This window comes from Schistocerca americana, chromosome 6 (assembly GCF_021461395.2).
Source record: "Schistocerca americana isolate TAMUIC-IGC-003095 chromosome 6, iqSchAmer2.1, whole genome shotgun sequence".
NCBI lineage: Eukaryota > Metazoa > Arthropoda > Insecta > Orthoptera > Acrididae > Schistocerca > Schistocerca americana.
In genome coordinates, this window is record NC_060124.1 from 169548705 (window position 1) to 169566115 (window position 17411).

The 17411-nt window shown below is 40.3% G+C and overlaps 1 protein-coding gene across 1 annotated transcript in view; it reads left to right on the forward strand.

The window, feature by feature from the left end:
• Positions 1-1047: 1047 nt before the first annotated feature.
• Positions 1048-17411, forward strand: part of LOC124619585 (icarapin-like) — a 47218-nt gene continuing 30854 nt past the window's right edge. Inside the window, exon 1 of the mRNA XM_047146087.1 lies at positions 1048-1209. Within this exon, the coding sequence (XP_047002043.1) occupies positions 1143-1209 (67 nt within the window). The 5' untranslated portion in view covers positions 1048-1142. The remainder of the gene's footprint in view (positions 1210-17411) is intronic.

Here is a 17411-nt window from a genome sequence, read left to right on the forward strand (position 1 = left end):
GTACATGTAGATGTAAATTGCAATATACAGCATCTCTCAGATGAAACACACCTACCAACTTCTTTTATGTTGCACAATTCCTTCTTGCTGTTGCGATTTTATTTCCGTCAGTGTACGTATCGTTCAAAACCATTGTGTGTGTGTGTGTGTGTGTGTGTGTGTGTGGATGGCTGAATGGGATCAGCCGAAAGCCATTCAAAATAAATAAACAAATAAGAAAAAGTCATAAGCCAGAGATGTACCTGAAAGAAAACTGCTCTAGGTCATAGAAAAACAGCCTGGTAGTTCTTTTGCTTGACAGGCTGTGACTGCTATAATAGTGTCTTCCTTATTTCAAAACAAAACAAAAAAAATCCTCTTTTGAACAGTGTTCAGAGAGTAAAATACTAATGTGAATTTAATTTCTGTTTTTGCGTTTTTTGATGCGAATAAGTCATTGAATTCTCATAAGCTTTCGACATGACTGCAAAGATGTCACAGGCTTTCTTTTCTCTCTCTCAAGTGTTCTCTCCGCCTGTAGTGTTGCTTCGCCACGCAAATCGCGCTCCAGATCTAAAAGAGCGCGGTCGTACGTGTAGCCAGCATTTCTGCCTGCAGTAATGTATTTGCTCAATTCGCTGGAAGATTAGCGTCACTTGGAGACTCGGTGTGAAACTGATTCATATGCACTTCGTGAGGCAGCGCGACGTTGTCGACCTACCTTAAATACACTAGTAAACGGACGCTTGAGACGCGCCAACTTCGTGGTCATGAACGCGCGTTTATGCTCTTTCTCAGTAGCGCAAGACAGAACAGAAGACCGTCACCATCAAACAGAGGCTGTCGTTCTCATAATAAACTCAAAACAACATAATATTCCCGGAAAAGCAGGCACATACGAAGGCGACCTGCCTCCGTATTGACGCCACTGTTTTGAGTCACATGCGTAGGCACGGGCTGGCGATTGGCTACGGCTGCCGTGACGTACAGCCGCCGGCGCCTCCTATTGGCTGTCGCCCCGCCACGCACTTCCAAGCCTCAAGCTTTATATTCACCGCCTGAGGCGAAGGACGCGCCAGTTCGAGAAAAAGCGCGTCTGAGACTTAACATATAACGATTTGCGAACTGTTTTCGCTGTAGTGTGCATCGAAAGCGGACCGAAGATGAAGGCAATCGCACTTGCTCTAGTTTTCGTCTTTGCGGTGATCGCCGCGACCAACGCCTTCCCGAGTGAGTATCGCTCTCATTTCGAATTTGGACCTAATTTTGTTAGTATTACTGGGCTCAGTTATAAACATTTATCGAGGAACTACTAATGTACGACTCGCTCATTCATACTCGCTCCCGAAGTTCATCGTTATTAAGTGCATCCGTATCTCGCTCGGAGCTGCACCTGGAACCGTTGTGACAGAAATTGCGCCATTTAAAGTTATAGTTATGTTTTCCGCGATCTGATTGTTTCCGAAGTTTATTATGTTTACTATTTCTAAAGAGCCCTCGCTGTTACTATCAAACGTTACTACTCCTGCTTTGTGATCATATAGCAGTATATTTTTGGAGAAAGAAAATGTGAGTTAGTGCAGCTCTCCAAAAAATTTCTGAATGCATAAAAAAATCACTTTTGGGTGTGCCTAAGTAGGAATCAGTGTAATAACAAAAAAAAAGGTAAGAATTTCCTCGCAAGTATTGGAACTGTTTAGGCAGCAAATAGGAACCACTCTGAAGGACGGAGGAGATACTGCTTTTCATGTGCAGTACTTTAATAACAGATATGTAATGGGTTAGTACCAAGATAATTCTCGAAGATTCACGGTTCTGATTAGGGTAATCTATGTTAAGAACGCATGTGAATGGTACGGTATTTATCCAGTCTCGTTACTGAATTGGGCAGTCGTCCAGTGAGAAATGGGATTTGGGTTGGATCAGGTAGATGACTAACTGGCATCTTGCTTTATTGGTACACAGGTTAGCCGAGATTAGGGTCTTTTTACGTGGCCTAATCGTTACTTCAGAGTTTTCACATGCTACTTGTACGGAATGCCACTTCTGGGTTATCCCTGTAACAAATGCAGTTTTTAAACCGTAGCTTTACATCGTTACTGCAGAGATAGTATTCGAAAAGAGCCCATATTTAAAAACCAATGCTCCATTCTGTCGCACATTCATAACAAGTTTACTTGATAAAGATACTTTAGTAAGAGTTCCACTCAATATTTCGCGTCTGACAAGGCCTCGAGAGTATTGTTGTTCCTGTAGACATTTCCGTTGTTTCTTTGTAAGTTTACCATTCTGTACATTGTCATCTCTTAAATGAACGAAGAGATAAGACGTTGAGCGATCGCAAACATTTGCGTAAAGTGATAATGAACCAGGCACACAAGAAAATGTTATGGCACTGACGAGGCATTAAAGACAGAACGTTACGCAGTCAACACTTTCAAGGTTGTTAAATGTACGTCATTAGACACGATTTTTTTAAAAGCAGTTGTACGTTGTGTGCGCGCTGAATACACTTCTGGCTAGTATTCCAGCGACCCATTTCCGACCCTTTCGGAACAGCTGCATCGGCCGCGTTCTTAATAGCGAGTCGGGTCAGATGTACAGAAATAACTCCCGACGCCACCACGGCGATCCGCTTGGAATACCGTTCATTCCTAACAGTTGTTACACAAATAGGCTGTCTGGTCATACTCTGTGTTTGCGACCCGAATACCACCTCGTATGCACGCCTGGCTCACAAACAAACAGCGGTTGCATCCTTACGAGTTGCGTTTGTTATACGGCTGTCGTTTGTTTTGCATCGAAGCGAAGTCAGCAAAGCGCTATCCCCGTTCTGACGAGGCTATGTGTGCGTGACTGTTCTGGAAAAGAGTTGCGTCACGCTCATCAGAGCAATGTGTCGCAACGTTAAATAGGCAGGTGGAAATTGTTACGACACGGAAGGCTGCAGGTGTCGGAGTCAAACCAGCGTCTATAAACAAAAATAATTATTTCTACGGTACTATCTGCTTTAGAATTTTCGACGACTAAAAGAATACACTTTAATAATACACATCCAATGACCCGTGGATCAGTGAGTGGCTGTCAAGAACAGCACTGCACAAAAATAATCGCTAGCTTCTGAATGGTTGCGAGACGCTTACATGGTTGCAAACTTATCTGTACTTACATGTGGTCAGTTTAAAGCGACGTCCGGTGATTCCGCATTCCTCCAGATTCGGAACGGATCAGTTACTCCTCCTTCCGCAGATTAGTAAATAGTTTAGTGCGCGTTATGGAAATACATCATTGTAGCACAATCACCAATTTAGCTTTGTGGCAATATATTGTCTATAATCACATATAACGTTAATTCTACCTGTGTAACCGTATAGCAGTAACAGTAATTCCAGTCCACCACAAAGCTTTTCACAACTGTTTCATGCAACTCCTCTGACTTGGACTTGCATGAAGCTCTTTGCTTACAATAATTCTCATTATAAATGCATACTGATTTTAACAAAAGTTTTGATGATAATTGATCTGGTATTGTCGTGATACTGCAATCAATGTTCAACATGATTTTACATTCCAGTGGGTATTATGGTGAAAACTTGTTTTTATTCATTGGCCTTTGGAGTATAAACATACAGCAATAATAAAAAAGCCTGCGCCTCTATCATAGCTGGTAGATCTAACGCTTAAAAAAATGTCTCACAGAGCAGATGAATGCTAAAAACTCTATTGCTTTGTTGTTACAAACTAATGTTGCAACAAATCAAAAGGGATTTCATTTAATGTGACACTGATAATAGTCGCGCGGGATTAGCCGAGCGGTCTTGGGCGCTGCAGTCACGGACTGTGCGGCTCGTCCTGGCGGAGGTTCGAGTCCTCCCTCGGACATGGGTGTGTGTGTTTGTCCTTAGGATAATTTAGGTTAAGTAGTGTGTAAGCTTAGGGGCTGATGACCTTAGCAGTTAAGTCCCATAAGATTTCACACGCATTTGAACACTGATAATAAGTATTCATAGAGACAGCTCACTATCTCAACTGGAGAAGAACTCGACCTTACTTTATTGAAAGAAAATCCTGGTATTTGGGTGAAATGATTTAATAAAATCACAGTAAAACTAATCCGAATGGCAACACACGAATCTGAACCACACTCCTGTCGAATATGATTCCAGTGACTTATCCACTGCGACTCTTCGGTTGGTTGCAGTGCAGAAGCAACTTCGTAAGCGCTTTGTGCTTGTAGAATATTGAATATTGTTTCGCGCATTGTCATACATATGTTCTGTCAAAGATGGACGAAATAATATCAAAGTAATTAAACTGAACATTCCAAGCAATTACTTCTTCATGCAACTGTACTTAGTTACTGTGTTCTAACTGCAACAATCTCGTTATTGGAAGGTTCAAGATACGTTAAACCCGTTTTAGATAAACGAACCGTTATTCAGCATTTTTAATCATTTCTCCGTAGAACTACTGAGATAATAACGCCACTGCGTTAAAGAAATGTAAACACAATCAGTTTTTAATTTTTTAGGTCTTCTTATTTCACTCATTTAAAATGAAAAAAAGCTCCTTCGTTCCGTATCCGCTTACCATAGCGAAGCGAATTAGTAGTAACTCGATCGAATTCGATTGAATGGCTAAAGATCTGTAATTCAGTAGTATTGGGCGTAGGAAGAAGCACGTTTAGCATCTCGTAGACAAATGGTTCAAATGGCTCTGAGCACTAAGGGACTTAACTTCTGAGGTCATCAGTCCCCTGGAACTTAGAACTACTTAAAACTAACTAACCTAAGGACATCACACATAATCATACCCGAGGCAAGATTCGAACCTGCGACCGTAGCGGTCGCGCGGTTCCAGACTGTAGCGCCTAGAACCGCTCGGCCACTCCCGCCGGCATCTCGTAGACAGACGTGTTAGTTAAGATGCAGCACTCCGAAGGAACTACCTAGGTTCACCATAAGGACGAGTGAGATTCGACGCTTCCAAATTAAAGTGCAGTACTACTAGCCACATGAGCTTGGGACTCTGTTGCGTGTGGTGGTATCTGAAGTATTGCGACTCCGAAAGAATTTGTGTCTATCTTGGCCATGTTAATGTTTTTCATTTGTTTCCATTAAATCGTATAGCTGTGGCCGTAACGTATTCGCAGTTTGCGAGTAGATTTCGTGAGTCAAGGTTGACAGCTCATTAGCTGCCGGCTATGCGATGGCACAATAGTGCTGAATATCAAAGAGCTGTTTGTTTTTTTCGAATCTGCGGACTATAGACACGTACTGAAGGATAGCTTCGTAGCAACTGCTATAATCACAAAATTTGTATTGATTCAGTGCAGTTGGATGGATAGAGCGACTAGAAGTATTGCAATTGCGTTTGGTTCCTGAATAGAACGGGAATTTAAAACATATATTTCTTCCCTTTTTTCCTGTTATTTCCTAATTACTGTCACTCGAAAATATCTGCCGCCGATAACGCCTGGTAACGTGTGCGCTAATGGACAAGTTTAAGATATTGTCAATAGACGGCACTGTTATTCCTTTTAAGGATCTATTGTTTCCTGTACAGACTGTCGGAAAAGTCACGCAAATAGAGTGGAGTCCTACCATCATATATATTATTCCTCAAATATACATCCCTTACCTCAGATGTTAAGTCCCATAGTGCTCAGAGCCATTTGAACCATATACATCCCTTTTTCTCAACACATATTAATCGTACAGGGATGAATGAGATATCATTAGAAAGATTTCTTAACCTTCTGACGTTGCATACCGATTTTGCGCTAAAACTTACTATTTGTGGAAAATTTTAACATAAAAGAACCTTTAAGTGTCACAGGTAAAGGGGCATCACGGACGCACAGCTCCATACCCATACTTTACGAAACTAAGTTATAAAGCACGAATAAGAGCCTTCGTTTTCATATTATCTTATTACGAATACCATTTTATTTGTTTTAATGTACCTATCAACTGGATAATTCGAATACAGCGTTGCCGTGGGCAGAAACCGCGACCACTGCAGTAGTCGATTATCTATGTCGGTCGTACAAGCGGACTTTCCTAAGCGAATATACTTTCTGTAACGACAAATATATTTGTCATTGTCGCCTTGAATTGTGATTTACCTACTGCTACTACAGCCTAACGTGCTTACTGTTACTGAAAATGTTAATCGAGTTGAAGTTACAGGTTATGTGGCCCTACCATAGACCAGAGATATAATGTATGGTCTATGGTCTCTGCACGTCGTGCAAGCCATAACAAACGTTTCGAATGCAAAACACATTTTCGGACATGTGGAAATGTATATACAAGAATGTATCATAAATTCATAATTATTATTTAACGTCGTTCGGCTCATTTTCAAAGATACTTTCCATCCATTCCCAAAACTACTCTTCTCCCAAATAGTCATTATTTAAAACTATAAAAATGCGAAAGTTTCGCACGGGTCGCCTAGTTCACTTAAATGTACTTGGCAGTTTCGTCGGAATATCATATTTAAATAGCCAAATTAGACACGCTAAATGAAGGATTTTGAATAGTTAGCTAAAAGTGAACACTTGAATAACGCAATAATTCTTACTCACTGCAGTAATTGTACACAAACGTTGATTTCCGAAAAGCATTTGACTCAATACTGCATCTACGCTTGTTGTCAAAAGTACGATATTATGGACTATCAAGTGAAATTTGTGATTGGAGAGAGGACTTTTTGGTAGGGAGGACACAGCATGTTATCTTGGATGGAGAGTTATCGTCAGATGAAGGAATAACTTCGGGTGTGCTCCAGGGACCCTTGCTCTTCATATTGTATATTAATGACCTTGCAGACAATATTAAGAGTAAAATCAGGCATTTTGCAGATGGTGCAGTTATCTAGAATGAAGTACCATGAGAGAGAAGCTGCATAAGTATTCAGTCAGATGCTGATAAGGTTTCAGCATGGTGCACAGATTGGCAACTTGCTCTAAATGTTTAGAAACGTAAAATTTAGCACTTCACAAAACGAAAAAACGTAGTATCCTATGACTACAATATTAATGGGTCACTGTTGGAATCGCCCAACTCATACAAACACCAGGATGAAACACTTTGTAGGGATGTGGAATGGAATAGTCACAGAGGTTCAGTCGCGGGTAAAATAGGTGGTAAGACTTTGGTTTATTGGTAGAATACTGGGGAAGTGCAATCAGTCTACAAAGGAGATTGCTTACAAATGACTCGTGTGATCGGTTCTAGAATATTGCTCAAGTGTAAGGGACCCGTACAAGATAGGACTAGCAGGGGGTATTGAACGTATTCAGAGAAGGACAGCACGAATGGTCACAGGTTTGTTTAATCCGAGGAAGAGTAAAAGACACTGAAGGAACTGAACTGGAAGACTCCTGAAGACATACGTAAACCACCCCAAGAAAGTCTGCCAACAAAGTTTCAAGAACCGGCTTTAAATGATTACTCTAGGAATATACTACATGCTTTTTTCAAATTATTCATCACTTCTTTTCCTTTATTTTATATACCGTTTACGCTGCTTGTACACTGCGTGCCAAGAGCTTGTTATGTAGCCTGTAAGACGAGGGATTAATTCGTTTTAGTTTAAGGCAAGACGTGGAAGAAGGGTCGCTACCTCGAATCCCAATCAGAGGTGGCCACTTTTTTATAGTAGTCAAAGCTCTGAGACGATAAGTCTGTTCCAGGGAATGATATTTCTAGTTGCGGTAGAGGCACTCAAAGGAGATCGAAATGCGGCATGTCGAGTGAGTCACGCGGTGAAGGCGACGCGAGTGTGAGACGTGTGACCGGGAGGGGAATTCCGTCATATCCTGCCTGTCGTATTCCCAGAGCGAGTGATTCGACGCCGGTGGCATTTCCCGCGGGCTGCTCGCTCGGCCTTCAGAGTCGCACCGGCCGCCTGCCGGTTTTTTGTAAGGTCGCTCTGAGGTCGAAACTGGCGTGGAACAGGTAGGCAGGCAGGCACTGGCGTGTGGCGAGCTGCACCGGCAGGCAGCGTGGGATTCCAGGTAGCAGCAGCCGATCTGACGGCGCCTGCCATTCCACGTTGCGCAACGGCGCGACACGACACACCACTTGGCGGCTGACGAATGCGGTCGCGTTAAGGGCATCGGCGGTCGTCCTTGCTGATAGAGGCAGAGGCTCCCGAAACCTCTCCCGTGTTCCTTTAACAACCTGGGAGAGACAGACACGACAGCGATGGCAATCGGAAGAAGGCAAAAGGTCTAGAAACCTCGACAGATATATTGTCGGACTTTCTGCCAGCAGTGTCTGGACGAAGGACAGCCATTACTAGGCAAGAGCGGAGGATTAGGTTCTTGAGCAGGACGGGATGGGCAAGTTGTTACTTTTTTTTTAAATTTCATTATTTCGGCTTTGGGTTACAAAGACCTTACAGCCAACAACGCTTATAAAGTGCCAAAGAAACATAATTGCAAATAAGTGAAACAGCACAAAATTACGAAGTTAGCATGCAGACACACTCTCTAAAGTAAAATAAAAGCGCAATTAGACAAAAACCAGACAGCTGGAGGCAGGGAGACCTCCCCCCCCCCCCCCCCCAAAACCAACTTGGCGTCACCCCCACTTTTAACAGCTGTAGATACTTACAATGTCAATAATAATAATAATAATAATAATAATAATAATAATAATAATACAGGATCAAACAATAAACACCAGGTATTAAAACAAGCATATTATTGAAGACCTCAATACCACAACAGATAAATGCAGACTTTGCAAACAACAAATAGAAACACAAGCGGATGTACAATATTAGCAAATACAGAAGACACGACAATGTAGCAAAAATAATAGATCAGCAACTTGCCATACAACATAAACTAATAAAATAACACGTCCCCACATACAAGTATGCACCACAAAATGTACTGGAGGATGATAAATACAAATTATACAGTAACAGAACCATTATAACAGATAAAACAACACCACATAACAAACCTGACATCATACTCACCAATAAAAAGAAGAAATTAACACAACTAATCGAAATATCCATACCCAATACAACAAATATACAGAAGAAAACAGGAGCAAAAATTGAAAAATACATCCAACTGGCTGAGGAAGTCAAGGACATGTGGCATCAGGATAAAGCTGACGTTGTACCAATTATACTATCAACTACAGGAGTCATACAACACAATATCCACCAGTACATCAACGCAATACAGCTACATCCAAACGTATATATACAACTACAGAAATCTGTTATTATTGATACATGTTCAATTACCAGAAAGTTCCTAAATGCTATGTAACATATACCACACAGTTAAAAGGAAGTCACGCTTGATCAAGGTCCGCGTCACTTTCCATTTTTAACCAGACATAACGTCTGAGAAAGGAATATAATAATAATAATAATAATAATAAAAGAAATAGCCAACAAAGCAGGTTTAAGAACTTCCGTAGAAAAAACAAAATTTGTGACGAACATAAACAATGCTCCAGAAATGCTAGTAAGAGATGCTGGACAAAGAAAGAAGGTTAATAAATTTAAATATTTGGGAGAAATGATTCAAGAAAATGCCTTAAAAAAATTTCGCTATACCAGAAAGAGTACGTAAGATGCAAAGAGCATATGGTGTAACCAGGAACATTCACAACAAAAAGTCTCTGTCTAAAAATTTTAAAAATGAAGCTTTACAGCACAGTAGTAAATCCAGAATGTCTCTATACAAGTGAATGTTTAGTAATGCGTTACAAATTACACAAACTTGGGCGACATGGGCCGAACGGTTCTAGGCGCTACAGTCTGAAACCGCGCGACCGCTACGGTCGCAGGTTCGAATCCTGCCTCGGGCATGGCTGTGTGTGATGTCCTTAGGTTAATTATGTTTAAGTAGCTCTAAGTTCTGGGGGACTGATGACCTCAGAAGTTAAGTCGCATAGTGCTCACAGCCATTTTGGGAGTCCCGGTAAGAAATTATTATTGTTGTTGTTATCTTTAGGGCGCTCAACATCGCAGTACCTTGACTGTAGGAGACGTTTGAGGCGAGAGCACACACCACGCTGAAGGCCATAATCGTTACTTTAGTATCATAAACACCGAGAAAATACCTTTACGTACTGTATCTTTAGCGTGATGTATGTAGCTGTGTGGTGTCGGTGAGTGGCATGATACGGGTTAACAGTAATTTCATCTTCCTGACATTACTGAGTGAAGGAAGCCTACTCTTCTTAGAGAGTCCCGTCCTCATGAAAGGCTACAAGCTGTTCCTATTTTAAAAAATGGTGTTGGCACAGTCTGTTGACCAGAAAGTTAGCGCCAGCACCTTACCGCATTGGAACCGGTTGCCCGCGAATCGTCGCCACACAAGCGCGGGTTTCGGCAGTGCCGTGAATCATTTTACCTGCTTTTTGTTCCAGCTCTCCAAGCTTAAGTGTCTTCCTTGTCTTTTGTCGTGATCGTGTAAGAAACAAAAGTCGACAAAGTCACGCTGTTTGGGGCAGATGCATAGCGACGCGGCAGGGCGTCCTTTTTCCGGCTGTGCTTGCATTACGCCACACGGCGCCCACAAGCCCAGCATACGAGATCCGTGTTGTAGTCCTTAGACTCGCTTGGGAACGCAGGTCACGGCATGTCGTCAACGTGACACGCCCCCGTAAGGACCTGCCCGCGGTTTAAAAGGCTCTTGAGGTCCTCCGTCCCTATCTCGCGACTCCGTGACGAGCATAGATATAGCATCTTCTTCAATGCATTGTTAAAACATAACCCCTCGTGAATGGTACGGCGATGCTTCGGCATATCCCGAACATGTTTCAAGTAATTTGACCTTCTGTATCAAACCACGGGTTAACCGGAATAATCGTGACGGTGTGCTGCTGACTGCCTTAAGACAGGATGTGACCGATGAACCCAAGGAAGACGAAAAATACAAAAAATACAAAACGGGAGACCATATTGTTGCTGCTCAGTGGTCTCGGATGACTGAAAAAGTCTCTGCTGATCCATGTTGATCCATCATGGATAGGGGACATCCGTTGGTCGAGCAATTGTCAATGAAATCCGCCAACAGCCGTGTGATGCAGATGTTATTTTATTTTGCCAACCAGTTTCGGCATTCCACTGTGGAGTCTTCAGGCACCATGTGCATAGTGGTTTGTTGAAAGGTCTTCTCACACAATCTTAGGTGCTAGTTTTGGTTCTAAATCTCCAGTCGGTTCACATCACAGGCGTATGTCCGATGTGGAATGGTCACAGATGTAGCTGGAGTATTGCTTTCAGTTTTGGGGAAAAGAAACGAGGAATGGCTTAAGACGATTGTCGAAGCGTTCATTTCAAGCAAAGAAAACTTTGGCGTCAGCAGAAGAAATAAGACGTTAAGAGTAATGAAAGTAGGTATCGTTTCTACAGCGCCTAGACAATCAGTTCGGTAACGAAGGAATCGCAAGCATGAAACAGAAGCAACCACGATACTAGACCAGAGATTTACGATCACTTCTGAAGGGCACAATCGTAAAAAAAGAAAAGAGAAAAGGTAAATGATATAGAGCATCAAAGCCGATCTAGAATAGGAAGATCGTGCCTAGACAATATTGTCATACTGAAACAAAAAGACAGAGAATTTGGTACACTCTTGGCGTCTATTTAAAGAAGGCGGTGAAATGAAAAGATAAAAAAATGACGATTATTTCTGAGCCTTTCCCACACTAAGCTATGGATACACGAATGTCACTTCTACCCTCTGCTCTTCAATATGTATGTTCTGAAAATATTGAAAAAGTGAAAGAGGTAGTGTTCAAGAATGGGAAAGTAGGAACGGAACTCCACGTTACTCACTGCCGACGATGAGGTAGGGATGGCAAATCACTAAACAATAGGAGATAAATGAGGGCCGCCACAAGTGCATCTTGTTTGTTAGTCTAAAACATAGCAGTGTCGCCCAGCCCACATGCCGCCCCCTGATCGAGGCACAGCTGCCTAGGCGACACCCCCCCCCCCCCCACCCACCCACATACACACACTGACCGTCCCAACACACAACACATCCACGGCAAATGCCCATCGTTCTGAATGGGAAAACACTGCACTGTAACAATTGTACTGAACATCACTGCATCTCTTATAATCGAGCATATATTACAAAGGTAAAAAAAATCGTGACGATTATTAATGCCCTCTCTCCACGAGAATAGGTCCAGTCCGTCTTCTTTTACTTTCACAGAATGTCCTCGTTATTTCGACACCATCATCGAAGTAAAGAAAAACTGAGAATTTAAACTCCGAAGGAAAAAATCTATGTTGAGCTATTTCTTTCAGCTTGATGGATAAATTACACGATCTGAAAGCATCTCTCGCATTCAAAGCAGTGTCTGTAAATAAACTGTCATGCACGTGTGTATTACAAACATTTCAGACACTTGAAATAACATTAGAAAATACAGTCATTCATGCCATTTGCCCAAATGGTTGAATAAAAACAATCATTTTACGTTCGACGACAAGCTATAATTCAAGAAGCTGTAGCTGTTTTGTACACTATGGCAAACCCTGTTTTACCAATGCGGAGCTATATCACACCGTTGTTTACGAAACAAATCGTGGGAGCCTCTCTTGTAATAGAACCTCCTATAAAATTTTATCGCCTCTGCCTCTCTTCCATGACGTCGAAACCCGAATGACCTTCGTGTAAAATTTCTTTCACCCAGCAGACAATCTTTCACACTAGGAGCAGATTTTTGCGTTCTAGTTCTGTAAGCAATTTGATCATCGCAGCCTATTTCATGCAGTTTGCTCAAATGTCGGGGAAAAACACTATCATTTCTAGTTTCCACAATGAGCTATAATTCAAATGGTGTATACTTTGTAAATAGAGATTATTAAGTATGAAAAAACACAGGACATTCAGTAACACCTGTTTTTAAATCTGCAATTTGGTCACAATAATAAAAACAACCATGATTCGATGAGAATAGATACAGCTAATTTCTATTAGTCATACTAGCAAAACTGGTGTAGTTTTGAGAGAAATATCTGCATCCAAAATTTAACCATTTATACCACTCCTTGTAATAGAACCTGCTCTATGATTTTACCTCGTCCCTCTCCTCTCGTAAATCGAAAAAGAAATACCGTCTACTTGTTAACATCGAGCATATTACCTGTACACAGCAAGTGACCAGTGGTCAAAGCCTCTTTCAAGACCTGCGTAAAGTTTTGTCGATTGTACTACAGGAAGACCATATCGAACAGACTATTAATCACAAGAGACGGTTCGTGTATTGTTGATTCATACAGATAAGAAAAGGAGGTCGCTACGCTTTCGTATATATAAGAAAAGGGGTCCCTACACTATCACATAGGTAACAAAGGGGAGTCATTACGTTTTCAACTACCTAGTTTCAACTACTTTTAGATTAGATTTACTTTCATTCCAATTGATTCATAGTGAGGAGGTCCTCCAGGATGTGGACATCTCAGATAAATAATAATACATGACAAATATTTATAACTGAAACAAATAAGCTAATGTACTTCCACAGGTCCCAAGTGTCCCAAGTGGAATTATCGTCATTTTTTTAATGAACACTACATGAAAGAATCATTTCACAAACACTAATTCACTGAATTAAAATAAAAAGTTTCTTTTTATTTATGAGGTAATACATATGTAATAGATCTACTACAATACTTATTTACAATGAACACATTACTGCACTGAAATGGTGCAAAAGTTACATTGTACACATATATATACAATCAGTTGGTCCTACTGAGAAATTCATCAATGGAGTAGGAGTTGGCCACCAATAAATCCTTTAGGCTTCTCTTTAACTGAATTTCATTGGTTTTTAAGCTTTTTATGGCTGCTGGCAAGTTACTGAAAATGTGTGTTCCTGAATAATGAACACCTTTTGTACAAGTGTAAGTGATTTTAAATCCTTGTGAAGATTATTCTTATTTCTGGTACTGATTCCATGAATTGAGCTGTTGGTTTGAAAAAGTGATATATTTTAATGACAAATTTCATTAAGGAATAAATATATTGGAAAGCAGTAGTTAGTATCCCTAGTTCCCTAAACTGGCTTCTGCAGGGTGTTCTTCAGTTCACACCACATATAACTCTTACTCATGTTTTTGTGCCCGGAAAACTTTAGCTTGGCTTGATGAATTACCCCAAAAAATAATCCCATATGACATTATGAAATGAAATTAAGCATAGTATGCCAGCTTTTTCATTTTTATATCCCCTATGTGTGACACAATTTGCATTGCAAATGGAGATTTGTTAAGACACTTCAGCAGTTCTGTGGTGTGCTCCTCCCAGTTGAATTTATTATCAAACTGTAATCCCAAGAATTTAACACTGTCCACTTCTTCTATCTGCTTGTCATTGTATGTTAGGCATATGCTCTGAACTGCATGTAGCGTGTTTTTTCAAAGTTTAGTGACAAAGAATTGGCTAGGAACCTGTGATTAATGTCCACAAATATTTTAGTAGCCGATCTAAGACTACACTTGATTTGCTATTTATTGCAATGTTTGTATCATCAGCAAGCAAAACGAACTTGGCACCTGATAATGTTACTGATGAAAGGTCATTGATATACACAAGAAAAAGTAAGACATTACTTTTTCTAAAATTTTTGAGAATGCTGACAAAGGTGAAATTGGACAGAAATTTGATGCTATTTCTTTATCTCCCTTTTTAAACAGTGGCTTAATTTCAGCATATTTCAACCATTCAGGAAATATTCCACTGATAAACGACTGGTTAAACAGATAGCTTAATATGTTACTTAACTCAGAATCACATTGTTTAATTAACTTTGTTGATATTTCAACATACCCAATAGATGTTTTTGAATTTAAAAACTTTGTGATGGACATTATTTCTGCTGGGGTAGTGAGGGTCAAATTCATATTATAGAAGTTACTTGAAATGTCTGGTCTTAGGTATTCCATAGCAGCATCTATAGAACTGGACAACCCCATCTTTTCAGTAACAAGGTTTCCAAGGTCGTCCAACCACCCACTTCCCACATCCGAAATACATGCACATAGATCGTCGTATATAGGAAATGTCTTAGGATTAACGTAGGTTAGCAAATAAGACAGGTAAATATTCTTGTACAAAATCTTTATTAACTTTTGCATATACATTTAGACACAGAAAATAACTCTTTCCTTATTCTTATTAGGCGTAGTTTTAATGACGTCCAATTTAATTTTTAACTTATAACTTAAATTCACATCTGTATCATCTATTTCTTTCTCCAGCCAGTAATTTGACAAATACAGAGAAGGTATATTCTCGAATTTTAATACATACCTAGTTTTCTTTTTGTAAGATACTTGCTTTATGGCTTTAACTATTAGCTCAGTTCCTTCCGGCAGTTCTTCTAACCGAGAGCATTCAGGGATTTTAGTTTTTCCTCTTATCTCCTCCATGACGCTGTTGTTAAAGCATTCCACATCTTCTTGCGTGAATGTCGGCAACCCTTCAGCTCCACATTCTTGCGGGATTTCTGTATAGAACTTTAAGTTTACAACTTTTGCAAACGAGTGTCCATTAAATGTAGTTATTCCATCAGTTTTAAACTCGGCAAATGGCTGTTCTGTTGCTAGATGGACAACATCCAGCTCGCCACACTTAGATAGAATGTAACCATTCTTTTTAAGCTGATCCAAATCAGAACAGAGCGTAATAAACACAATTTTCGTGTATCCCTTAATGTAGTAAACATTCTCGATTCCATTGATTATGGCCAGTGCTCCAACACATGGCCACTTTCCATGGCTGTTTACTGTGAATGCCAGTACTTTATATTCCCCCTTTGTATCCAGATTTCGCCACACCTTATTTTTAAAATGATTTGTAAGCCTTGCCTGTACTTTTCCAATAGCTTCTTCCTTCTCCAATGGCAGTTTGTATTCTTCCCGTATGGCAGTTGTCTTCGTCATATACTCCCGTTTTCTTTTCTTTTCTTCAAGGGCATCCAGTTCCAGTTTTCTTTTCCTTACACTTAATACATTAACTGCACTTAAAGGAGTAATTTCATTAATGGGGCATGGTATAAGCCTCTTTGATACATTGGTTCTTTTTCTTAAGACTTGTGGTATAACATTATTTGTAGGAACCAGTCCCAATTCGGCGATATTTATATCGGATGGTATTGTGGAGAACAATTTTCTAGACTGAGAAAAATAAGTTTCTCCTGTTTTAACGTAACACTTATGTCTAATATTTATATTATCTTTGTTGGAGTCAGAGTTAAGGATCTCCACGTAGTTAACAGGTAGACAGTTAAAACTGTGTGCAGACAGAGCATAACCTATAAGCTTTTCTCGGTCTTGAGAGTCTGGCAGACTTACTTGCACACCAGTCAATTTTCGGGTGTTCTTATTACCCCAGTAAACAAACTGCAGAACTTTATTAAACACCACACAACAACTGTTCTGTAAATTATTAGTTAACTGGCGCCACATGGACGCAATTGGCACAGAATAAAGTGGAGCACATTGTAAATACTGCTTGTTGGTGTTTAATACACTTAAACAGCTTTGCAGTGGGTCGAACACACGATCTACTCTGTAGCAGTATATTGTAGCCTCCAGCCTGGTAATGCCATGCTCCTTAGCCAAAGAAGACGTAAAAGTTTCTCGTAGTCGCTTGTCTGGACACTTTATAAAATCTATAAGATGGTTACCGATAACTTTGTTTACTCCTGGACTTGTGATTTGACATATAAATTTGTTATACATCTTTACTCTATAATTGGAGCTCATCCACGTCAAACAGTCTATTCCAGCGGTCTTATCGTTGTCCTCAATCACATTGCTGCTTCCCTGGTCGTCTCCTTCCATGCAGAAGTCATAGTTAGATATCAGGTACTCGCACATCTCCCTTTTATTAAAAATTCCGGCAAAGTCCTGCGTTATGTCTAAATCCAAAAGGTAAAAATCGTCTACAAGTAGCTGCTGCAATATTCCAGGCAACTCTTCCATTAGAACATCCAATTTAACATCGGCTAATTCCACTTTATATGGTGCAGCCACAGGATTTTTATATTTCTTCAAAGTGGTTTCCGGTGCTACCTTGCTGATTTTATCCAATATTCCTCTTGCTGTCACACTGTCGCTTTCATGTAGGAGAAATGGTAGCTTCGCCTTGACACAATGTCTTGCAGTGGCGAACTTTGAGAATTTTCTACGTAGATAATTATTACATAAACCGCACATCTCCTTCTTTAACATTACAGATCGCCCCTTCTCTGACTGCTCCTGACAATCCCCTTGATCACAGATTTTAACTACCATAATGTTATCGCAAAACGGTTCTGTAATAGGAGTAAGCATATTTAAATTCTTATTACTAAGTAAAATACCATTTTCGGTGTAATTTATGTTACCAATGTCAGAAACAAGATTGTCCAGGTTCT